This window comes from Antennarius striatus, chromosome 16 (assembly GCF_040054535.1).
Source record: "Antennarius striatus isolate MH-2024 chromosome 16, ASM4005453v1, whole genome shotgun sequence".
In the NCBI taxonomy this organism is placed as follows: domain Eukaryota; kingdom Metazoa; phylum Chordata; class Actinopteri; order Lophiiformes; family Antennariidae; genus Antennarius; species Antennarius striatus.
The window spans coordinates 7987436-8008273 of NC_090791.1; the positions used below are offsets into that span (position 1 = coordinate 7987436).

A 20838-nucleotide genomic window follows, 5' to 3' on the forward strand; every position below is an offset into this window, starting at 1 on the left:
ATTACAATACCACTGCATCTGAAGCTTCGCTGTGTGGAACGTGCTCTGCATGCGCGCTCAGTGACGTCACCGTCACAGTTACCAGCAGCAAATCTGCTTCGAGCTGCGCAGCCGATCTGCGCATCCGTCGTCTGAGGTGGACAGCGCAGCCATTTCTCTGCCCTCATGAAAACATACAGGGGTTGTTGGTGCCGTTTGACATTCTTAAATAAGCATAATTAATGTTCCGTGAGGAAGTAATGACTGTTGCGGTGCAGGCGGAGGCTTAACTCCCCGTCTGAGATCCGGGATCTCCAAACTTTCTCCAAATTCAACGCCTGCGCAGACTAAACGCGCTCTCTGTTCTGTTTGGATTAAGTGCGCCTGTCCGTGCGAGTTATGGAGGGAAATCTGCACGGAGGAAACAGAGATCTCGCCACGATGCACGTGAAGACTGAAGTGGGCGATGAGAACGCATCCGCGTTGGTTTTGGGCAGTCAAGAACCGCCTGCGCCCTGCGGAGATACCGCATGCAGAGGAGGAGTAGATCAGACTGCAGAGGAGCTGCAATCCGCCTCCACAACGACCCCTGTGCTGCTATGTGAGTGCACCATAGACTTGTAATATGCGGGGTTATTATTATTATTATATTTCTATATTAGACTTTAAACTATTTCTTTGTATTTTAATGACTAATAAAATGCATATTGAAGCAAAGTAGTGAATCAACATCTGTATATCAGGGTTACTGGCTCAACATATTGTCAGATGTTTCCAGTAATCAGACTAAACAAGGACAGTTCATTTAAGTCATCACATATAATTTCCCCAGGAACACCATAGGAAGGTAATATCTGGATATGCAGCACATGCAGCAGCAGCTTTGTGTTGTAGTTGTCAAAAACATTTCCAATATCATTTGTATTCATCAATTCTAACTGTTCCTGTATGATTCTCTTACTGCAAACAGCTGATGGTATTTTTTAAACAGGCACATCAGGGTCAAATAATTTTGCTTCCAGCTGTAAGTCTACTGCAGACATTCTGTCTGTAGTAGACTTACAGCAGAGAAAATTTCAATGGCAAAAAATACTGCTCTCTAGAAATTAAGATGAATAGAAATTAAATTTATAAGTTTAATAAAATGATCTTAAACCAAAAAAAAGCATCTCAACACAGAGACACGGAGATCCTTGTTTTATGCAGAGATGGTTCTCCTATATAACCTTGATATGCAGCATCCAGCAACAGAGCAGACACCTTTGCAACTGCAAGGTCTGTATCAGTTATTAAATGTTTGTAACAACTGAGTGCAAATGGTGAAATACTGGAAAGTGAAGGAACACAAATTATTATTGCATGTCGTACAAGTTATAAATTTCCATCACAGATGTTATGCATGTGTCTTCTCTGTCTTACTGTTAGATCCTGTGAGTACGGACCACTTCTTCCCATCGGGAGATGGAAAAACATACCTGAAGATCGCTCCAGGTGAGTGCATAAGTGTGAGGGGATCGTCCTGCGATGTCGGCTTTAGCTATCGCCACAACTCTTGTCACAACAATAAAACATGAACATGAACTTTAAGTCTTCTGACAAGTCATTAGAATAAAGTTAAATGTTTCTTTCAGTAAAGAGAATTTCAAATCGTGTTAACATAAAGAAATGTCACCAGCCTATTTCGTGTTTTGTTCACAAAAAACTTCTCCAATATATGTCTTCAAACATTCATTATTTATGATTAAGAACAATCAGCAGTGCAGAAAATTTTTGTGAAACAACTAAATCTGATCAGAATTTTGAAAAATGTTGAGAAAGTTGTTTAAAAAAATGTCTTGTTTTTTTTTTTGTTTTTTTTACAGCGTCATCAATGCCGTCGGCTTCTTCAGAGAGGACGCTTCCCTCTGGCTCTGATTTCTCCTCCAAAGCTGTTTTGTGTCTTATTGAAGCCGTTGGACGCCGCTGGGGTTTGTATGAGACCCGGGAGCGCTCCCAGCTTTTCCAAAGTGTCCAGGAGGAGATGGCCTCCAAGGGACACATGCTTCCTGTCGAAAAGATCCGCCGCAAGTGGAACAACCTCATTGTCACGTACAAGAGGGTTAAAGACCGCAGCCGGGAGACGGGACACGCTAAAACATCGTGGGAATTCTTTGATGTAAGTCCAGTAGTAGGAAAACAAGTGTTTCCTTTTTGCTGTCTGTTGCAGCAAAAAGGAATTTGTCATCAGTATGACCTGAAAATGTATATAGTACATTCATATTCACAAATTTTGAGAGGCTGAAGATAAATTCTTTATTTGTTGCTCCAGATTATAATTCAGATTGCTTCACTATTTTGTAATGAGATGTATTTAAATATTTTTTAAATACTGTATCTTGAAATGTAAATTTCCAATCATCATGAAAAACGTTTTGCACAGGCAGCATCTAATGGACTATATTCGCTTGTAGTATGATGTAGTTGCAGGGCCTTTCATATTAGATAACAAATTTAATTATGTAGCTCAGTAGGAGATTGCATACTTCACATGTCTGCTGCTCCAGGTTCAATCTGCAGCCCTGCTGGGGCTCAAGCCAGTGTCGACTGTAGGACGGCCCCAAGCCCGGATAAATGCAGATGGTTGTGGCAGGAAAAGAATGCAGCTTAAAAAGCTGCCCGACAAATATTAACGTTCATCAAAAATGGAAAAAAAGGATAACATGCTGTGGTGACCACTAACAGGAAAAGCCAATAGGAAGTTTTTTTTAATAAGAAATTGAGTTATATTTTCAGGAATAGATCATTTTATCAAAATCAATAAATCCTGATTGATTGGTTTAGAAATGTGGAACTGCAACCGATTTAAAGCTAAAACAATACTGATTTATAAAGTTTAAAACAAATACAACCATAAAAGACTTCAGTAGTTTGATTTTGTTTTCGGGGGTGCTGAATAAAAAAATTGTATTTCTATTATTCAGTTGTTTCATATTTATTTTTTATTTATAGTTGTTTCTTCTCATGCTAAGAGAAAATGTTTTTAATCAAATACGCACATTTAATTACATAAATTGAATGAACCTTTGTTTATTGAGGTAGAGCATAATTGTGTTTTAAATTTTTTATTGTAATAATTGTCAGGAAGAAGCGGAGAGCTGTAGATCTATTGGTATAGGTATATATGGTGTGTTGTTGCTTGTGTATTTACTTTGTGAAAGTCTAAAGCTTTCTGTGTTTCTCTTCTTTGGCTCTAGTTGATGGATGCCACACTCTGTGATACTGTTGGCACGCAAATCACCAGCAATAAAAGAAGTAAAGGTGGAAATTTGGTTTCAACACTGCCCAGTCCCTTGGCAAAAGTCGTAAAACCACAAGTTCCACAACCCCCCACCCTCATCCGGCCCAATGGGGATTTTGCTTCGACTGGCGTTGTGGAGTCAGCGGGTCAAGCAGGCATCGGCAGTCAGATTATCAGTAGCGCAGCTGCTATTACCTCATTGACTCCAGCCAGCATTAGTGCAAATGCTCCAGAACTCAAGCCGCTGATTGTCCTCAACAGTGACCTTGTTACCACCAGTGTATCCCCGGCTACCATTGTGCCATCTCCATCTTTTATCTCCTCACCATGTTTTACAGAGACAGCGTTATCTTCTCCTTCCCTTGGCTCAACTGGTAACCCAGACCTCAACACATCCCGCCACGCTGGCCGTAAAACGACATCTTTCTCTTCAGGCGTTGTGCCGTTTCACTTGAACAATGCTCCACATAACAACCAGAACCCGCATAGCCTTTCCTCCTGTTTCTCCACTGTGTCCTCATGTTTCTCATCTTCTAGCTTCACCTCCTCACCTTTAACTACCATGTCGGGAGCTGAAGGACAGATCCAGAAAAGAGGTGAGCAGCAAAATAGCATCACTTCCTTCCAGAAGATTTTGAAGCAACAGGAGGAGCAGGCCTACTTAAACCGGGTGGATCGACGCCGAACAGAGGCCAGAGATAAGAGGCGGGAGAGACGAGAGGTACGGATGGCAGAGTCCCTCGGCAGGATAGCGACAGCGCTGGAGTTGCTGTCCTCCAAACAGGACACAGTCATTGCCCTCCTGCAGAGGCTGGCTGATCGGAAGTGATGGGTGCAGGAACTGCCTCAAAAACTTGGTAACCTTTTTTCCTCCTGCTGTATGAAAACGTCTGCCACATGTGTTTAGGTTACTGGGACATGAAGTGACTCAATTCTGATTTTTTTTTGTTATGATGTGACACAAAACTCACGTTAAACCCAGTTAAAAACTGATCTAGTGAAGAATGGTTTGAGACACTTTTGTATCAGGTCCATGTTCCTAGATCAGATGCAGACACAATTTGTCCCCATTCAACGATCAGATCACAATGCTGTTTGCATGTCTTCAACAGCCGACATCATAGTGAAACAAATCAACCAGAGGAGGGATGAGAACCACAGTGTAAAATGTCACCTAACTGGCAGCTGGCATTCTTCATATTTTATATCTTGCAATTTTGCTGTTATTTATCAAGTAAAATTGTCTTTGAACATTCAATCAACAAGAACTTTCTTGAATAGTTTTTTGTCAGAAATATGCAGCATTTCTATGACATCACTCTATTGCCCAGTTCTAAAATATACGGACTGTACTGTAGTGTCACCATCTTTTTTCCAGGAACTAAACATTTTTAGTTCCTGGATCAGGTCACTATGAAAATATTTGAATTGGATTTGATTATTTTTCCAAGCAGATAAGAAAATAAACTAATAAATAACTAATATATTGCTGGGTAATAAAACTAGGCTAATCCATTAATGCATCCAACTGAGTTTAATTTTCTCAAGGCCTAAACCAATAATTACATTTCCCAACATCTGCTGAACAATCACAGTCATTTTGACAACCATTAATGGTGAATCATGCGGTCGTAGCTGCAGTTGTAACAGAACAGCATAACATGAGGTTTCAAAGCTCAGCTGTAACCTGCATTGGTCGTCTGTGTTCGGCTGTAATGAGATTAGAGGCGGGTTATAAAACCTATGGAGAGACGGTTCTATCACTCAAAAGGTTGGCCAAAACGAATGATGCTGAAGCCCCAAAATATAGGAATTTTGGGGGGAATAAAGATAATTACACTGGTCAATGTGCATTGTAAATGTTGCAGTAAGTGTAACAGGAATAAATAAATTTTCACATGGCGTGGGATTGTGATTAAATTGCAGATAGAAATGTTTTGGTGATACCAAATGTAATGAATGAGTACCTTGAAAGAAGAACCCATTTAAAAGAAATTTTGTCCTCCAGACATTCATCAATGTGAGCGACTCTTTCAGTGTTGCATTATAAAAATCTTTATTACTGCCACTTTGAAGATAATACAAAGTTCAACATATTAAGTCACGGACAGACACAGGCAGTCCAAAAACATATTTTCTTTTTTATTGGAGCGACATTGAGACTGCAGTCCAGAGACATTCAGATAATAGACGGTGACACACATCTCTGTACACAGCTTTTTACACCAAAGAGGTCAGAAACATGTTTAGGAGTAGCACACTATGAAATCAATGTTTTCTTGTTTATTGTCGATGGGGGTTCAATTTTTATTGTCAATATAGTAGGGGGTGATATTGTAATACCATGCATGTTTTATGCTGGGAACCACACAACCAATGGCACCAGCATCACTACATATCATCAGTCTAACAAAACAACAGCATGATCACAAGGAACTTTGATTTCAGAGCCAGTGGCTCTCTTTAGAGTAGTCAAACATAGTATGCTATTTCCAACAGAGCTCATTCTAGTTAATAAATAATTATTTTTTTTATTTTCAGTAGTACAGGACAAACCAGACCCTACACAGCATCACACACACGTTCCATTTACTTCAATAACATACTGAATTTTACAATCAATCAATACCACACTAGTGTAGAGGGGCCAGAGCACAAAACACAGAGGATGTTTGAATTATTTTTATCTATCACATAGACTGAAACGATTGAAGCACTGAGAACATGAACACAACCTGACCTGACAGCACCTGTTTGTACCCCCACTCCACAGTCACCATCCCAAACGAGTGTACCCACAATAAATAGGTTGCTAACAGTCCGTTGACACCAGAACTTAAACAATTGTTTGTCTGTTTGTTTTTCATATTCCATCACACATGTTGGAACTCAAAATCATTTCTGAGGTCAGTAATGTCATTGTGGAGTGAGCAGGAAAGTTGTTGAATCTGCAAATGTTTAGGGTTAACGTGTGAAAATAATACAGCTATTAGAATGATGTCAGACTGAAATGTGAAAGACAAACAGTAAGCACCAGTCCCAGATATGTCCTAATAATCTGCAAACTGGTGATATGACATACTTATGTAGAATAAACTTAAATTAGTGAGTAAGATTCTGTAAATAATTTCAAGCCATAATTGGAAGAAATTGTGAACAACATCCAGCTAATTGACTAAAATATGAAAAACAACAAACTATTGCTTGAACTACACTTCAGTAATGACACTACTATTACTGCATTATCCCTCAGTTTGTACTAATTTGTTACATCATACCAGACATTGTGGAATAAAAATTTAAGATCTTAAACTGAGTGTTCTTAGATATTATATTACAATGAAATTATTTTAATAATTTATAGCACAAATAGAAATTGGCATAGTTCCATTTGGATTTAGGGATTCAGAATAATGGCATTTTATTTATATTCATCCTGAGACGGGACATAGACCTGACACCTTCTGCCCTAATTACAGACTTTTGGGGAGTAGAACAAGAACACACTTTGTTAGCTGACAGTGTAGCTCAGTGCCTGAAAGCATCATGTGACATTCAGATTTCTTAACAATTTCACAATAAAATAATTAAATGTATATTGAAGCCAGCATCCTGGTACATACTGTCCCTAGAGCTTTAAGATTAGCACACACAAGCACATGACCAACTGGATATTATTGGTTGATATGGAGATTATACCTCAGAGGAAATAAAGAGTTGTTTGGGTATTTAGTCACAGGTTTTACAGTAAACTGATGAATACAACACTAGAGGAAATGCTGTAAGCTGCACTAATGGCTGGTGTGATGGCCCCTCTGCCCATATTACACTGTTATGGATGTGCTTTGTCTCTTCAGGTCTGCAGACTAGTTAAGAGCCTAAGCAGTGGTATGAGATACACCATCATAGCAGTGAGATACAGACACGCGTGAATCTCTGTAAAACATCTTAAAGTCAATGTGGGAATTGACACATTTTTCAATATGTACAAGTTCATGCATTATTATCATGACTACTTTAAGAACTGAGACCCCCAGTTGTCCTGCTGCTGCAGTACCTTCTCTGGTCTGCAGAGGGTGCTGTTTACAAATCAGAATAGGGAATTCAGGTACCTCGACAGGAATTCTGATTATATATTTTATACAGGGAAAATTATTCAACCGACCTATGATTTCCTCCTCTGCACTAAAAACGCACAAGTTATAAAGAAATTAAGTTTTATATTACCTCAAAATGAAAATTATCCAAATACATTCACACACAAGATCGAAAAATGTCCACACATCTCTCATGCATGACAGTACATGTGCACTAGTACACATGTTACACATGGAGACACTCACATACACTACCATTTAGATTTCGTTATGGCAAGTGGACCAAAACTATGATGAAGATAATGCTACACACTGACATGGTTGCTCATGGTTATTATTTACAACAGGGCCCTTAGTGACCCGTTCTCCCAACCCTGTGCCTGTCACCATGGCAACCCCCATCTCATCTTCAAAACCCCAAAACAGCTTTTTGACTAATACAATACTGAATAATCCAGCAAACTAGACCTCCCCCAAAAAATAAAAGCTCGTCTCATCCATCCTGCCATGTGATTACATAAACCACTATGGACATTGACAACATAGTAGTAAGATGGTAATCAGAAGACAGCAATAAGACACAACACAGGGCAGTTTGGCAGCTTCTAAAATGTAAACATAAACAGACCTGACTTGCCCAGAATCGCCCTAATCACCATAGTTTATACACACAGGAGTCAATGTAGAACATTGTCTCAAATAACACACTGCATACATTCCCTGGTACTATGGATGGATTGTGAGAAAACAAACTCCTGGGCGCAGACATGTGAAAGCGTCTCCACCTCACTTAGATGAAGGCGAGGCTCAAAATAACTACAAAAGCTGCCACGTGTTTTTTGGTCATTCTGAATCTTTGTATTTGCAGTTTTTGATTTTATTTTTAATTAATTGAAATCCTAATTTTCAATTTTGTCTCTCTTCATAATTGTTCTGATATTTAGCATTGACTGACTTTTTGCCCTGTATCAAAAGGGTCACATCCATCAAATGACACTAAACACAACAAATGTTTGAAAAGTGATTCATTGAGGTTACGGTGGTTTCTCCAAATAGAATGCATCCTAGGAGAACTGACCTTTACCCTATAGTGATGACATTTTTAAGGAGTCTGACACTACTTTTTATTTAAATTGTGTTTAAATAATGATTCTGCTACATCAATAACGGTTATAAATGGATGAAAAATTAACTTTGACCAATACAAACTTTATTCAAATGGTTAACAAGCTTTTGTAGATGAAAAGGTTTGTTGTTTGCAATTTTCACCAATCAGAGCAACAATTCAGAAACTTGCCTGAGATGTTTTACTATAATTCAAAAACTAGAATTTGACACAGAGCCTACAATTGGTTTATTCAGACAGTAAAGTATATGCCAACCTACAGTCCTATAGAAGAATGGAAGATATTGCACTTGGCCACAAAACACTGTCATTTTTTTGTTTGATTTTTTTTTTTTTACAGCATGTGGAAATCTACTAAATAAAGTCACTGTTTGAGACACACAGCACAGTATGGCACTTAGTTGATCTCTAAGTTTGGAAACATGCAGGTTCAGTAAATACATGATTACTATTAGCTGCTGTAGGTAAAGATGAAGGAAAGACCAGATTATACTTAAACAAAACCACATTCCCCATACTGTTTGGCAAAAGGGAATTTTGACACTCCAACAAATGAGTGGAATATGACCAAGGTGCTGTATGTTAGTGCTGAATGCAGTTTTAAGAAGCCAAATTCTGCTTTGCAGTTGAGCAGCTATCACACTGATGTCTTTGTCTCTTTTTTCTTCAAAATTGTTTTATTACTGCAAAATGACCTCTTCATCTACATTTCCTCTTCCTCTTGTTTCTTTTGCTGCTATACAAGGACACCAGTAGAAGAGTGGGTTTAATACAAGTCTAAAACAGTGTCGGTAACTCTGGAATGCTAAGGAAGGAAAGTAAATGTGAGGAGTGAAATAAAAGAAAAGAAGAAGGATAGGCAATTATTTAAAACAATTATTAAAAACCCTGTCCAGGTCAACACATAAACAACTGCAGATGAAACATCACAGAAAGTAATTTCCCGTCCCTTTCCTCTCATCCCACTCCTGACCTTCATCGCCCACCATCAGGTCTATCTTTTCTAGTAGATGGGGACCTGGTACGTGGGTGCTGCGTTGTTCTCGGTGAAGGGCGGGCTCTGGTAGGTCTCTGTGGTCTCGGCAGGGACACCAACTGGTGAATTGGAGGGGTATGGCTGGGTGGGAGCACTGCCATCCATGTGCTCCGTGGTGAACAGACTCATGTCTGTGCCAAGCAAGTACTTCTGGACTGCACGAGCTGTTAGTCCAGCCTACAGAAAAAGTAGCGCAAAAAAGATCACAAATACATAAAACCATGAAATCATTATTTTAGAATTTTTTGGATTACAATTGATAGTTTTGGTCCCACAACGGTTATCAATGTGACCTATCAAGCACAAACACTGGAGCCCAACTGGCCATGTTGTGTCTAATCCAGGACCTCTGTTTGATGTGGTATTAACATTACTCTTTACAAATCACATTCTTTAGTCTAAACTGGGGAGGTCCTGATTGTGTTCATGAAATAATAAGATTAAAAAAATAAATACAATGTGAGCCAAGCACTTTAAAGTGATGGGTCTTTTCGAGTGTAGTTGAACGTGGGAAAAAGTGTAAATTTTCCAGCTGGGGGTGGGTCAATGAGTCTGTTCCCAGGAGCCTTTTGCTTCTTGTATGTAGCTCAGTCATACTGATGCCACAAGTCAGTGAATAAACCACTGTCCAGATCATGTCAGGATCAGGATGCAAACACAGCATAATCATCCCCCTAATAGATTGGAAGAACTAAATACTATAAAATAAAATCGTCAAAGGTAGAATTGGACATAACCTTCTTTTCATTACGAAAGAAATGGTACAAAAGCAATGATCTCCTGCTCTGTTCACGAGAAAGAGCACATATAGGACACATTCCTAATTCTTTGCTGCCAGGTAGTTGAGTTATGGTGAGACACACAGATCACAAAAACATGAGCTAAGAGACTGCACCTGGTAGGAGGAAGGGAAACAGGACAGGAAAAAGGACAGCAAGGTTGCAAATGAAATGAAACGACAGGGACAACAAAGAGAGAAATAACGGATGAAGAATGAGCAAAAACTAATGAAGATGACTTTTAAAGTTACAAATGGAGGAGGTAGCAAGGCAGGTAGGAACTAAAGCTGAAACCTTTATTAAACATTTTGTTTATTTCTTTACTTAAAAAAGGTTTCAGCTTTAGTTCCTACCTGCCTTGCTACATCCTCCATTTGGTTATTTCTTTACTTCTTATTGTATTGACTGACATATCACATTATGTCAGTCAATCCGAATTGGGAGAGTCTATGTGTTGGATTTTGCTATTTTAAATGCTGACAAATATGTATTTCTTACTGAATAGTATGTGTCACAAAGTTGTTATAATATCCAGCAAACTGGGTGAATTTTTACCCACACACTCCTCAAATCAATGACAGTTTGAGTTCAAGACAATAGGCCACCTCTCAGGAGCAGTGGCATGTGTGGGGAAAATGTGGGTCCAAACCAAGCCTTGAAGACAACTGGTTAACAACACAATCTAGTTTTGACAAGCAGGCCTCAGTGATCTTTCAGAGCAGCACAAATGATGGGAAGATGAGCAGAGAATGCAAAGACTTTGGCAAAAGTTGTCTTCTCTATTTTGCCCATTGATGAGTCAACAAATTGATAAATTGATTTCAAGGAAATTAGAAATACAAAATGCATTTTTTAAAATCTCCAACTATGTGATCTGGGGCCAAATATGTCATCTGGATTAAAATAGACAACAATACCACATCACATATGAAAAGGAACCAGAGTAGAGGAAATAACTCACAATTATGTCAGATTGCACATCTGCAATTTCAAAACTTCATATGCCAAAGATTTGTATGTCAGATGTGTGTATGTTCTACAATCCTAACAAATCCCCCCAAAAAACAATGAGGTACAAGACAGGTTTATGTTCATGTCTCAGCAAAGCAGAACTCATGTAAGTTCTATTTTGGTTGGTTAAAGATAAAGCTAATCAGATCACAAAGTGACTCTGATCATCATCATCATCATCATCATCATCCCTTCACACAATCAGATGATGTAAGATGAGTCATTTAAAGTTTAATATTCTGTATTTATATCAACATATGTTACATTTCTATCCCCGATCTGATTTGTCTGTAGGGATTCAGCTTCTCACCCAGGTGATGATGGAGAAGAAGGAGAAGGCGATCGCAGCTCGGGCTGCATCTGCTCCTTGGTCGAGTGGCAGCTCATCGGCAGTGGTTCGAGACCATTGATTGGCCAGGAAGCAGAAACTTACAAAGTACAGGAATGTCCAGAAACCTGAGAAAAAAATTAAACAGAAAAAATAGAAAAAGGGAAATACCCGTAAGTAATTTTGAAGTTATTTTTACTCATGAAACAGCAGCTGCAGGTGTTGGCTTCTAAAATAATGATCCTTAGTTCTCTTTATTAAAAAGACTCCAATTCTCTGCCAGATTTCATTTGTCTTAAAATGAAGAACAGGTAATCTGAAACTATGTTTTGCTATCTTGGCGAAACCCAGTCCTGTATTAAACCTTCTCAAGTAATGATACTGACTTTGATTATGGACCACATTGGTTTATCTCAGTTTAAAAATATATTCACTTCTGTCACTCAACTGTAATGGCCATTAAAGAGACATAGGCTAAGCGTTAGACGCTGTAAATAACTACCAGTAATGTTATATAGCTATCAGAACAATGCTGAAAACAGGACAAAAAACATATTTCTGCCAACTCTGGACGTCAATGTTTCCTCACCTGAGAATCCAACTTCAAGCATTACAGCCTTCTTCCTATCTTTGATCGAGCTGATGGAGGAGAATTTGTAGTCAAGAAGGCCGAAGAAGGAGCACGCCAACAAACCCACCAGGCCCACAAACACACCATAGTTACAGGCGTCGGCATTCTTGTTAAAGACACAGTGGAGACGTTCACTGCCCATGTTAACATAACCTTCATTCACAATGGAGGCAAAGACCACCAGGGAAAATATCTGTGAAGAGGTGAAACATGGAGGATTCAGGAGAATGAGATGTAATAAGAAAGAAAGAACATGGTAATTATTGTCTAAGCATCCCTGCTGTTGTCTCACAGAAGCATTGTTGTATTCTAACTTGAAAGGACACAACTGCAAGTCCTACATTTCCTTGAGCCTGCCGAGACCAAAGGCATTAACCTAATTTCCTCTCTCTCTCTTAGTGACTGAAAAGGTGGATGATTCACTTCTCTTTGAAATGTACGTCAACCAGAGGTAATATGTACATGAAATGAACAAATGTACTAAAGGTTGCTATCACATTTTTATGAAGGTCCCTTCATTACATCTGACCTGTAGTTAATTCCTTGTATTTTGTCTTGACACACTCACTGCCTCTGGTCAGCTGACTAACACTCAGTGGCAGAATAGGGTCATGTGACACACACACGAGGAGAGAAAGGCATCACACTTGGGGGTTTCGGTCATATGATGGTGGATAAGCACACAGCGAGAAAACAGTTTTAACTAATCACATGCGTGGATGTAATCTGAGGAGATACACACCCAGGTGCTTTTAGTGAATCAGCATGTTATACATCAACATGTCTACAAATAAAAACTTCCATCACTTCCATCTCTGTATTTTTTAATTTTTAAAAGAAAAAAATCATGGAAAACAACTATGTGACAGAACTCGCTACAGTTACATTTTAAGTCTAATGAAATCCCATATTAAACTGACCTGCCATGCTTTCATTCCTGGGTTGCCTAAAAAAACAGCCTGGATATATGCACATTATTATGAAGAACAATTTACCTGTAACACTTAAACTCAAGAGGGATTTTGAATGCAGGAAGTTAATTTGTAACACAGTATTTTAAAATTCTGTACTGATACTGACAAATATTCAAATGTGATATTATGTGATCATGAGGGATTTAAAAATGCACCAACTATGACTTGGCCCAATTTTAAAGAACTTTTTCCCCCCTATTTTGAAGTTAGTTTTTAATCTATAAATGGTTTGCATAATTGTTCGAGAAATTGCAATGACTTTTTCCAATTAATCCTCAGAGAGCACCCCCTCCTTAAGCTAACCCAAAGGCATGAAGATCACTGAGTACACGACATCTGCAAGAATGGAAGGGTAACATGATGGGATTAATCAGTATGAGTACAAAATGTTACTGCAGTTGTTTCCCATGAAAAATTCATGGCCATCATGTTTTTGGTGTTGCTTATGTTACTTGTCTTTTTTTTTGACATTGATGAAACTAAGAACAAGATCTACAAATTAAATGCATCACAAACCCTGACCATTGGTGGGGTATGAAAGCTTTCAGTGCATATTTAGGTTTTCAGCAGCAAGGGTAAAATTAGGCTCATGTAAAAAATGAGAACATTGGTTGTTGTTTTTTTTTGCTTCATAGTGGATCGACAACGCATCCAGGTGACTTTGTAATACATCCTCTCTAACTTCAACATATTTTTCTATATTTATTACTTGTAAACCCATGAAACTAAAAGTTAGTTAGGATGAGATTATTAGCACGCACTTGAGGCTCTTGAATGCCTCAATCCTCGACGTGTTTCGGAGATTCTGGTACTGGCAACCTTCTCTGTGTCACCCAAAGGTGATGCGTTACATCAAACGTCAAGGGAAGACGCGTTTCCGTGGCCCTGCGTGCGTAATGGTGAACGCCGACCAATCATAGGTGGAATAACGGACGACGACCGTGTAGGGTAAATTGGCAAAATTCTTATCTGTAAATATGATTTTCTACATAAATACAATAAGTGCGATTATTGTATTTTGGAGATGAAGACTGATAAGACCTGAAGCGACTATCAGGAAGGAGGATGCTCGGAACTGAGCAGATTATGGATCCGTCTTTTTCATTTCCACCAAATCTAGGTCTGGTTCACTGCAATTCAATTAGAAAGATTTTTCAAATGAGCATGAATCTTTTTCTTAATTTGGTCTCTGGAAAAAAACAACAACAAAAAAAGAAAAACAACGTGATCAGTTTCATGGTCTGGGTGTGAGACAATCACCAGGCCTTGGTTACACCCTGAACGGTATATATCAATAAAAACACTCTGATAGAAACGTTCATCTCATGGTTTCTATTTAAGCACCCCAATTGTCAATTATCGATGGATTTCTGGTGGCTGTGGTTGCAGCGAGAACACGTCACGAGGATCGCGCAGCAACGACAACAGAGAGGATCTCAGCACATTCACAAACGCACGCAAAACAGCAGCACCGGGAGGGGGCAAAAAGCACTCTCACCCAGGATAGCACTCTGAGGATGGTCTGCGGCTGCTTGGCAAAGGCAATCGGGTCGACAGTGGACCCGGTCCGGCCAGCTCCGAACGATCCCACTCCGTCCATCTTCTGTGGCTCTCTCTCTCTCTCGCAGTGCACTCCCCTCGGCTCCACGGTAGCGGCTCCACGGCAGGATGGATGCGCTGCTGCTCTGTGCAGTCGGGATTGGGTATTGCGGGCGCGCTCAGTGACGCGCGGGTACGTGTGTGGAGCGTGCACGGATTTATGTTCCCGCAGCGTGACAAGTCACTGAGACACATTTTATCTTGTCAGAACATACATGAACGATTGAAAGCAACAGACACCAAGATGTCTTAGCTATCAACACCAAAAACTCTGATCACTTATCAAAAATGCATTATGGGTGAGAATTTAGTAAACATTTTCATTAACATCCACACTTCCAAAATGCAAATTGTCATATGAAAAGCAGCTTAATTCTCAAGTTCAATCAAACTAAGCCTCATGTCACTGTTGCCTCATGATGGGTCATCTGCTCTTCCTTAAACGATCATTGTAGGGCCTTTTTCACTGCCTGAGTTGGGAGACCACAACTGCCCACAGCTTAAAAGAAAGATATCAATCAAATATTATACTCTGGAATATGCTGGCTTTATTTTAGAGAAAATAACACACATTGAGTTTGTCCCCGTCATTCTCTGTGACAGATACAGGCCTGGAGCTGCATTCTAAGTTCAGAAAAAAAATATTATGATAAACTAACAGAAAGCTAAAAATACAAATAATGCAACACATAATGCATAAATGAAAAGTCCTGTTTGATCTCACGAGTCACCGCACTAGTTGGGGACTAGAGGGTGGAGGGTTCAAGGCCCATGAAAGACCAAAAAAAGTTTGGAGTGTGAACTGGCAGTGGAGAGGTGCCAGTTTTCTTCCTGAGCACTTTGAACTGTGCTCCTCTTGAGCACAGTTCAATATGCTGTTGTTTCTAAAATCATGAATTACCACTACGAGGCCACCGACATTTACAAAAGTTAGTATTCCATCAGTTTTATGTTAATTATGAGGTAAACATTCATACGCTCGTTTTAGAAAGGAAATGCAGATGAAAACCGATTGTGGACTGAAATAAAAAATGAGGATGCGAAACAATCATATAACACTTGGTACCTTGAACTTTAAAGCATATTCAGTCTGGGTCTCACATTTCTCTTATGACTTTATTTCTGTTTCAGAATCATATCAAACAAAAGGAGAGGAGAACATGTCCCATCTGACAGCTCTGCTCCAGACTAAGTGGGAGGGAGGAGGCAGGCACAAACTCACACAGTTAACTACTGACGGGACATTTTAGCACACCTCACTAAAGAAAGAAACTCTCATTCTAGGGCTAAGAAACCCAGAAGTTTTCCTAAACCCATCCACTGACTCCAACTGCTGGTGAAGGTAAAGTATGACAGAAATTAAAGCAAAATTCTGAAACAGAATATTTGCAATATTCAGAGAATTATTTATCAACTGTTGGTTTTTATAGTCTTTTTACTTCCGGTTGGTCTGTTTGATTTTATCAATGGATAGGCTTTAGCACAATATTGAATTACTGTAGATAAAAATAGATGTTATGTTGAAAAAGATAGGATTTCAAAAAACAAAGGAGGTATTATCAATGCCTTGACACAAGAGATAAACAAGCTCAGAATCATCTGCAAGAAGAAATTAGAAATTAAGAACGTATAACACTAAAATATGGTAATAAGTATATGTATTTCGAGAACGTATTACTGGAAAATTCAACAGCTCTTCCTCATAGCTTCTGTTTCTCAAAGAGGGGCAGTAGAGAAACAACAGGAACTGTAGTTCTTGTTTTCAGTACCTGATATGCAGCTCAGTTACATTCCTGCATTCCCACATGAGTGCATATAAGGGCAAACTGCAAAGAGACTGAAATAATTACTCACCCAAAAACATTAATTGAATCGATAGAGCAAAGTTTTTATATACATTTCTTTATATTGTGGAAAAAAAGTGGAAAAAATAATAAGTACAAGACACGGATGCAGAAACAAGTCAAAGAGAGGGGAGTTGTTGTTCAAAGATTTAATACAATTTTTTACACACTCCAGAATCCATCTACTCCTGACCCACCAGAGAGACTGACAACGAACAACCGATCAATACAGGATTCATCAATCTTCTCCATCTGTTCCTATATGTCAGTAAGTGTTGGCAGGCCTCTATCTAATGTTAAAAAGCTGCAACCTTGATCTCTCAGAGGGGGTGGAGGAGTTGTTACAGTATTAACAGATTTTGGGTGTGTTTCATGAGGCTTTACTCATTTTGTTTTTCCTGCCAACCAAGAGGAGCATCAGTTGTAAAAATCCTGCATCATGATGTCAATTACGATCAAAAACGAAGACTATATCATTATCATACCAGGTAAACTAGAGCACATTAGCTAGCAGATTAAGTCATGATGGTTGTTCATGTCTCACCTGCTGTTTGCATTTTTATTCTTCCTCAGCTTCTGTTGAACAAAGAAAGAAACAAGTGGCTATGTACCCTGCCCCCAACACAAATGACCCTCCAGATAACTCCAGCCCATCAGGTAAACACACACTGGCTCTTAAGTCAAACCTCCTTCCTGATTCCTCACCTCTTCCCCTTCTTCTATTCTCATCACCTTCAGCGGTCTCCTGCATTTATCTCTTCTCTTGTCTCTTTAAATCAGTGAGCACCATTCAAACAATAACAAAAAGCAGTCCTTCAAATGTAAAAACTGAAAATGAAACAGAGACAGCTGTGAACTATGAGGGAACCTTGGGAAGAGCTCCTGCCATGACAACCTGCATTTATTGCAAACAGAAGATTGTGACCCGCATCAACTTCAAACCAGGGGCATTTTTCTGGGTGATGCTTGTACTCACCTTCATCTTGGGGTGAGGGTGAACTTAATAGAATGTTTGTCCTCGTAGCATTTACACTTTAACTTACATCTCTATTGCGCACTGATAGATCACCTTATATAGCACACAACCCCTATACCTCAGATACCACTGATGACCCATACAAGGTCGCACAGGAAGTGAACCCACACTATCAATGTAATACAAATCTGTACCAGTCCAGAAGATCACCAAAAGTTCTTTGTCTATTCAAAGCCACATTATTCATGATTCGGTCACAATCAAAAATCTATTAATCTTTAAGGATGATGTGATGTCAGTGTGAGCAGCATCACAACGGAATTACACCGTTGTTCCATCTAATAAAGGCAAAATTGCAAAGAAGAAAAGTGCAGAATTTTAAGTAAAAAAAAAAAAGCTTCTGGCATACGATCACATGATCCTAACTGTGTGTGTGTGTGTGTGTGTGTATGTGTTTGTGTGTGTGTTGTAGAATGCTACCACTCCTCATTTTCCTTTTCAGCGTGAGAGTAAGCTTGGATGTGCACCACTCATGCCCATGCTGCCACAAACTCCTGTATGTTAAGAAGAAGAAATGCTGTGACGAAAGAAAGAGTGTAAAGAACTAGACCAATAGAAAGATGAAGCAACATCCTTACTATCATTTTCATCTGAGATGGAATCTTGTTTGGTGTCTAAACATCAAAAGCTTTGAAATCAAGAACCGCTATGACCACAAATAAGACTATCTTCTTCTCTGCTGTCAATCCACAATGGATTTGTAGAATATTACTCATCTTAGATGATATCAATAGCGAAGCTACTATAATCTGTAAAGTATGGACAAATTCCAAAAGCCCCTTTCACATGGATCAAGGTCCATGTGATGCTGTGAAAAGCAGGTATAAGAAAAAGAACCTTTATTATTTTCATTATTCAGATTGTACAAGGTCGCTCCAAGGTTAGAGTGGACAGTTAGCTGCTGCAACTTGAGTGCGCTGCCACAATGTGCCAACACAGCGTTCCCAAGATACATGTTTTTGATGATGAAAATCCCAACAAATAATAAGGTAGAATTTAAATGTTTCTAATCAGCGCGATAAAACTGATAGAACATAAGGCCACACAATTCACAGCAAAAATAGACACAACAGATACTTATTCTAGTTTTTTCCTCCATAAATAGTGGATAAATTAAAATGCGTTGAAATGGATTGAAATCCACCAGAGGATAGGATAACAATGTGATATTACTTTATATGACTTTAATGATCAACTGCTGCACTAAATTATGCAAATAAAGTTTGGTTTCATAATGAAGAAGCATTCTGTGATGGTGACGGTAAGATACATATTTTTTTTCAAGACATTTTCAAAATTATAATATTATGTAATGAACACTCAAGAATGTGTTATTTCCTGTTGTACTGGGTAATACAGGTAAAAAAACAACAACATACATTTGAATTTACATTTTGAATTTAAAGATTGATGTAGACAAACATTTATTTAAATTTTAGACTGCCAAGTAACATGGCATGTGTCTGAATTTAGACCAAGGAATATCTTAGATATACTTTTCAGTATTTTTTTGGTTTATTTCCAGATGTTACATTGACCACCCAGAAAAGCTTCTACAAATTTCTGTTCACATAAAGTTTCTTCACACTGGAGATGTGCGTTCCACCTTGTCACACTTCTACAATAAGAAGGACTTTGTCTCAGTCACAGGATCCATCTTTCCACCCATCTTTCCACCTCTCATCCACACGGGAGCAGTCAAACTGAGGCTTGCCAAGCCGTATGTTGATGTCATTGTGAATATGACAGAGCCACTGAGAAAGAGAGTGACGCGTCCTTGTATCTGGCTGATTGGTTTTTAATCTGTGGAGAGAAGATACATTTAGAAAATGTCTCCTCTTTCTACAAAGACAAAAGAACTGTGGCTGTCAGTGGATGCTGAGAATTTAACATTGAAGATTGTCTGACTTCCCACATTATATTAATACATCTTTCTGTGTCTCAACACTTGTGGCATATTAGTCAGCAGTATTTTGTTGCTTAGACCCTGACCCTTGCTTGAAGATATTATAAGACCTGCATATTAATAATCTTGTTAGCTAAGGAGGCACTATGGTCTGACCTGTCCCTGAGGTCTTCTGCACATTCATCACAGGGAAAAAACTTTGAGAAAAGGTTGATGAACTGCCCCATCTCAGCCTGCTGGGTAGAAGATGGTTGGTCAGGGTAATATGCTGCCATTGTGTGAAGGAAGGACCAGGTGCTACGCCCTAACTCTTCTCTATCCAGTGGACACTGCGGGTCTTGCTGAGGCTCCAATTCTGCAACTTGGGTCTCCTGGAGAATCACACAAACACAAGTAATAAAAATAACACATGGAACCAAACAGCACAGTTGCTCTGTTGATATTTTGGGAATCACAGACAAAATATCAACAGGCCACCAAAGAATATCCTTTATTCATTCGTGGCACTGCAGCAGATATGCAAGACATAATTTCCTGTCCAATAGTCCGGCCACTGGAGAAGGTCATCTGTGTATGAGAAGATTATAATCATATATATTTGTTATGGTTTTTTTAAAAGCTTTTGAACAGATGGGGGTTATTTTATAGCCCCCCCCTGGCTCTCAAGGACATTTGGCTGCACACGATGAAGACTGATACAAAAATAATGGCACAGCAAACTTCTATGGAGAAAACAAATGTTTTGGTGAATTAAATTGATAACTTTAACAACAGAAACAACCACATCAAAAGCGCAAGCCTGAGATCACCTGTACAGTAGGTGTGACCACCTGTTTCTTCTGGGTCTTTATCCACGATTTAAAGTCCGTGCAAACCCTGCATGGCTTCTTCACACCCCCGGTCTGCTTCTGCTCTGTACCGGGGCTTTCCTCCGCTGGTTTACCGGCCACTGCAAAAGGAAAACCTCCAAACTCAGGCGGGTTGGAGGCTTGTGATCCTGTCTGTCCTGAGGGCGCAGCCATGTTTGTTATTATGAAACAACTCTAATTAACTTAAAATATTGACCACGTCAAAAATGTCGGCCTGGTAAAATACAGCTACCTCTGATTGGATACATTGCTATTCAATATTACCGGCCGGACATAATCACACAGCACACAGCACACTGCCCAACGGCCAGCTGCGTCATTTCAATGGTCTCTGAAGAGTTTCCAC

At 39.2% G+C, this 20838-nt stretch overlaps 3 protein-coding genes and 1 long non-coding RNA gene across 6 annotated transcripts; 2 read left to right on the plus strand and 2 right to left on the minus strand.

The window, feature by feature from the left end:
• Positions 1–129: 129 nt before the first annotated feature.
• On the plus strand, positions 130–11698 carry si:ch1073-357b18.4 (uncharacterized protein LOC797129 homolog). Of its 2 annotated transcripts, XM_068337708.1 has the most exons (5): positions 130–580; positions 1405–1470; positions 1842–2134; positions 3213–4113; positions 11600–11698. In XM_068337708.1, exons 1-4 carry the CDS (start codon positions 379–381, stop codon positions 4083–4085), a joined length of 1434 nt encoding a protein of 477 aa, XP_068193809.1. In that variant the 5' UTR covers positions 130–378; the 3' UTR covers positions 4086–4113; positions 11600–11698. The 2 variants fall into 2 exon arrangements, with proteins under 2 accessions (XP_068193809.1, XP_068193808.1); XM_068337707.1 differs by lacking the exon at positions 11600–11698 and having other exon boundaries at positions 3213–8416.
• On the minus strand, positions 8609–14889 carry syngr3a (synaptogyrin 3a). 2 transcript variants are annotated; one of them, XM_068337710.1, is made up of 4 exons: positions 14737–14889; positions 12223–12370; positions 11616–11761; positions 8609–9692 (listed from the first exon to the last, which is right to left on the minus strand). In XM_068337710.1, exons 1-4 carry the CDS (start codon positions 14836–14838, stop codon positions 9483–9485), a joined length of 606 nt encoding a protein of 201 aa, XP_068193811.1. In that variant the 5' UTR covers positions 14839–14889; the 3' UTR covers positions 8609–9482. The 2 variants fall into 2 exon arrangements, with proteins under 2 accessions (XP_068193811.1, XP_068193810.1); XM_068337709.1 differs by having other exon boundaries at positions 8686–9692; positions 12223–12457.
• Positions 14890–16043: 1154 nt separating this feature from the next.
• Positions 16044–18267, plus strand: LOC137609177 (uncharacterized). Its single transcript, XR_011038306.1, has 6 exons — positions 16044–16179; positions 16857–16949; positions 17092–17169; positions 17255–17338; positions 17462–17669; positions 18130–18267. It is a non-coding gene; the product is annotated as an uncharacterized lncRNA (long non-coding RNA).
• Positions 18268–19357: 1090 nt separating this feature from the next.
• gfer (growth factor, augmenter of liver regeneration (ERV1 homolog, S. cerevisiae)) lies at positions 19358–20819 on the minus strand. The gene is made up of 3 exons (XM_068336005.1): positions 20433–20819; positions 19780–19994; positions 19358–19520 (listed from the first exon to the last, which is right to left on the minus strand). The coding sequence occupies exons 1-3, from the start codon at positions 20643–20645 to the stop codon at positions 19358–19360; spliced, it is 591 nt and encodes a 196-aa protein (XP_068192106.1). The 5' UTR covers positions 20646–20819.
• Positions 20820–20838: the final 19 nt, after the last annotated feature.

What these genes read in the sequence shown, in the direction of transcription:
- si:ch1073-357b18.4 (XM_068337708.1), top strand. Translation starts at nt 379, where the DNA reads ATGGAGGGAAATCTGCACGGAGGAAACAGAGATCTCGCCACGATGCAC. An exon ending in AACGACCCCTGTGCTGCTAT is followed by an intron (nt 581 to 1,404) that starts GTGAGTGCACCA and finishes TCTTACTGTTAG; the next exon opens with ATCCTGTGAGTACGGACCAC. An exon ending in CATCGTGGGAATTCTTTGAT is followed by an intron (nt 2,135 to 3,212) that starts GTAAGTCCAGTA and finishes CTTTGGCTCTAG; the next exon opens with TTGATGGATGCCACACTCTG.
- gfer (XM_068336005.1), bottom strand. Translation starts at nt 20,645, where the DNA reads ATGGCTGCGCCCTCAGGACAGACAGGATCACAAGCCTCCAACCCGCCT. An exon ending in TGGTCACACCTACTGTACAG is followed by an intron (nt 19,995 to 20,432) that starts GTGATCTCAGGC and finishes GTGATTCTCCAG; the next exon opens with GAGACCCAAGTTGCAGAATT. An exon ending in GCAGAAGACCTCAGGGACAG is followed by an intron (nt 19,521 to 19,779) that starts GTCAGACCATAG and finishes TTCTCTCCACAG; the next exon opens with ATTAAAAACCAATCAGCCAG.
- syngr3a (XM_068337709.1), bottom strand. Translation starts at nt 14,838, where the DNA reads ATGGACGGAGTGGGATCGTTCGGAGCTGGCCGGACCGGGTCCACTGTC. An exon ending in TCCTCAGAGTGCTATCCTGG is followed by an intron (nt 12,458 to 14,736) that starts GTGAGAGTGCTT and finishes ACCTCTTCACAG; the next exon opens with ATATTTTCCCTGGTGGTCTT. An exon ending in TCTTCTCCATCATCACCTGG is followed by an intron (nt 9,693 to 11,615) that starts GTGAGAAGCTGA and finishes CTTTTTCTGTAG; the next exon opens with GCTGGACTAACAGCTCGTGC.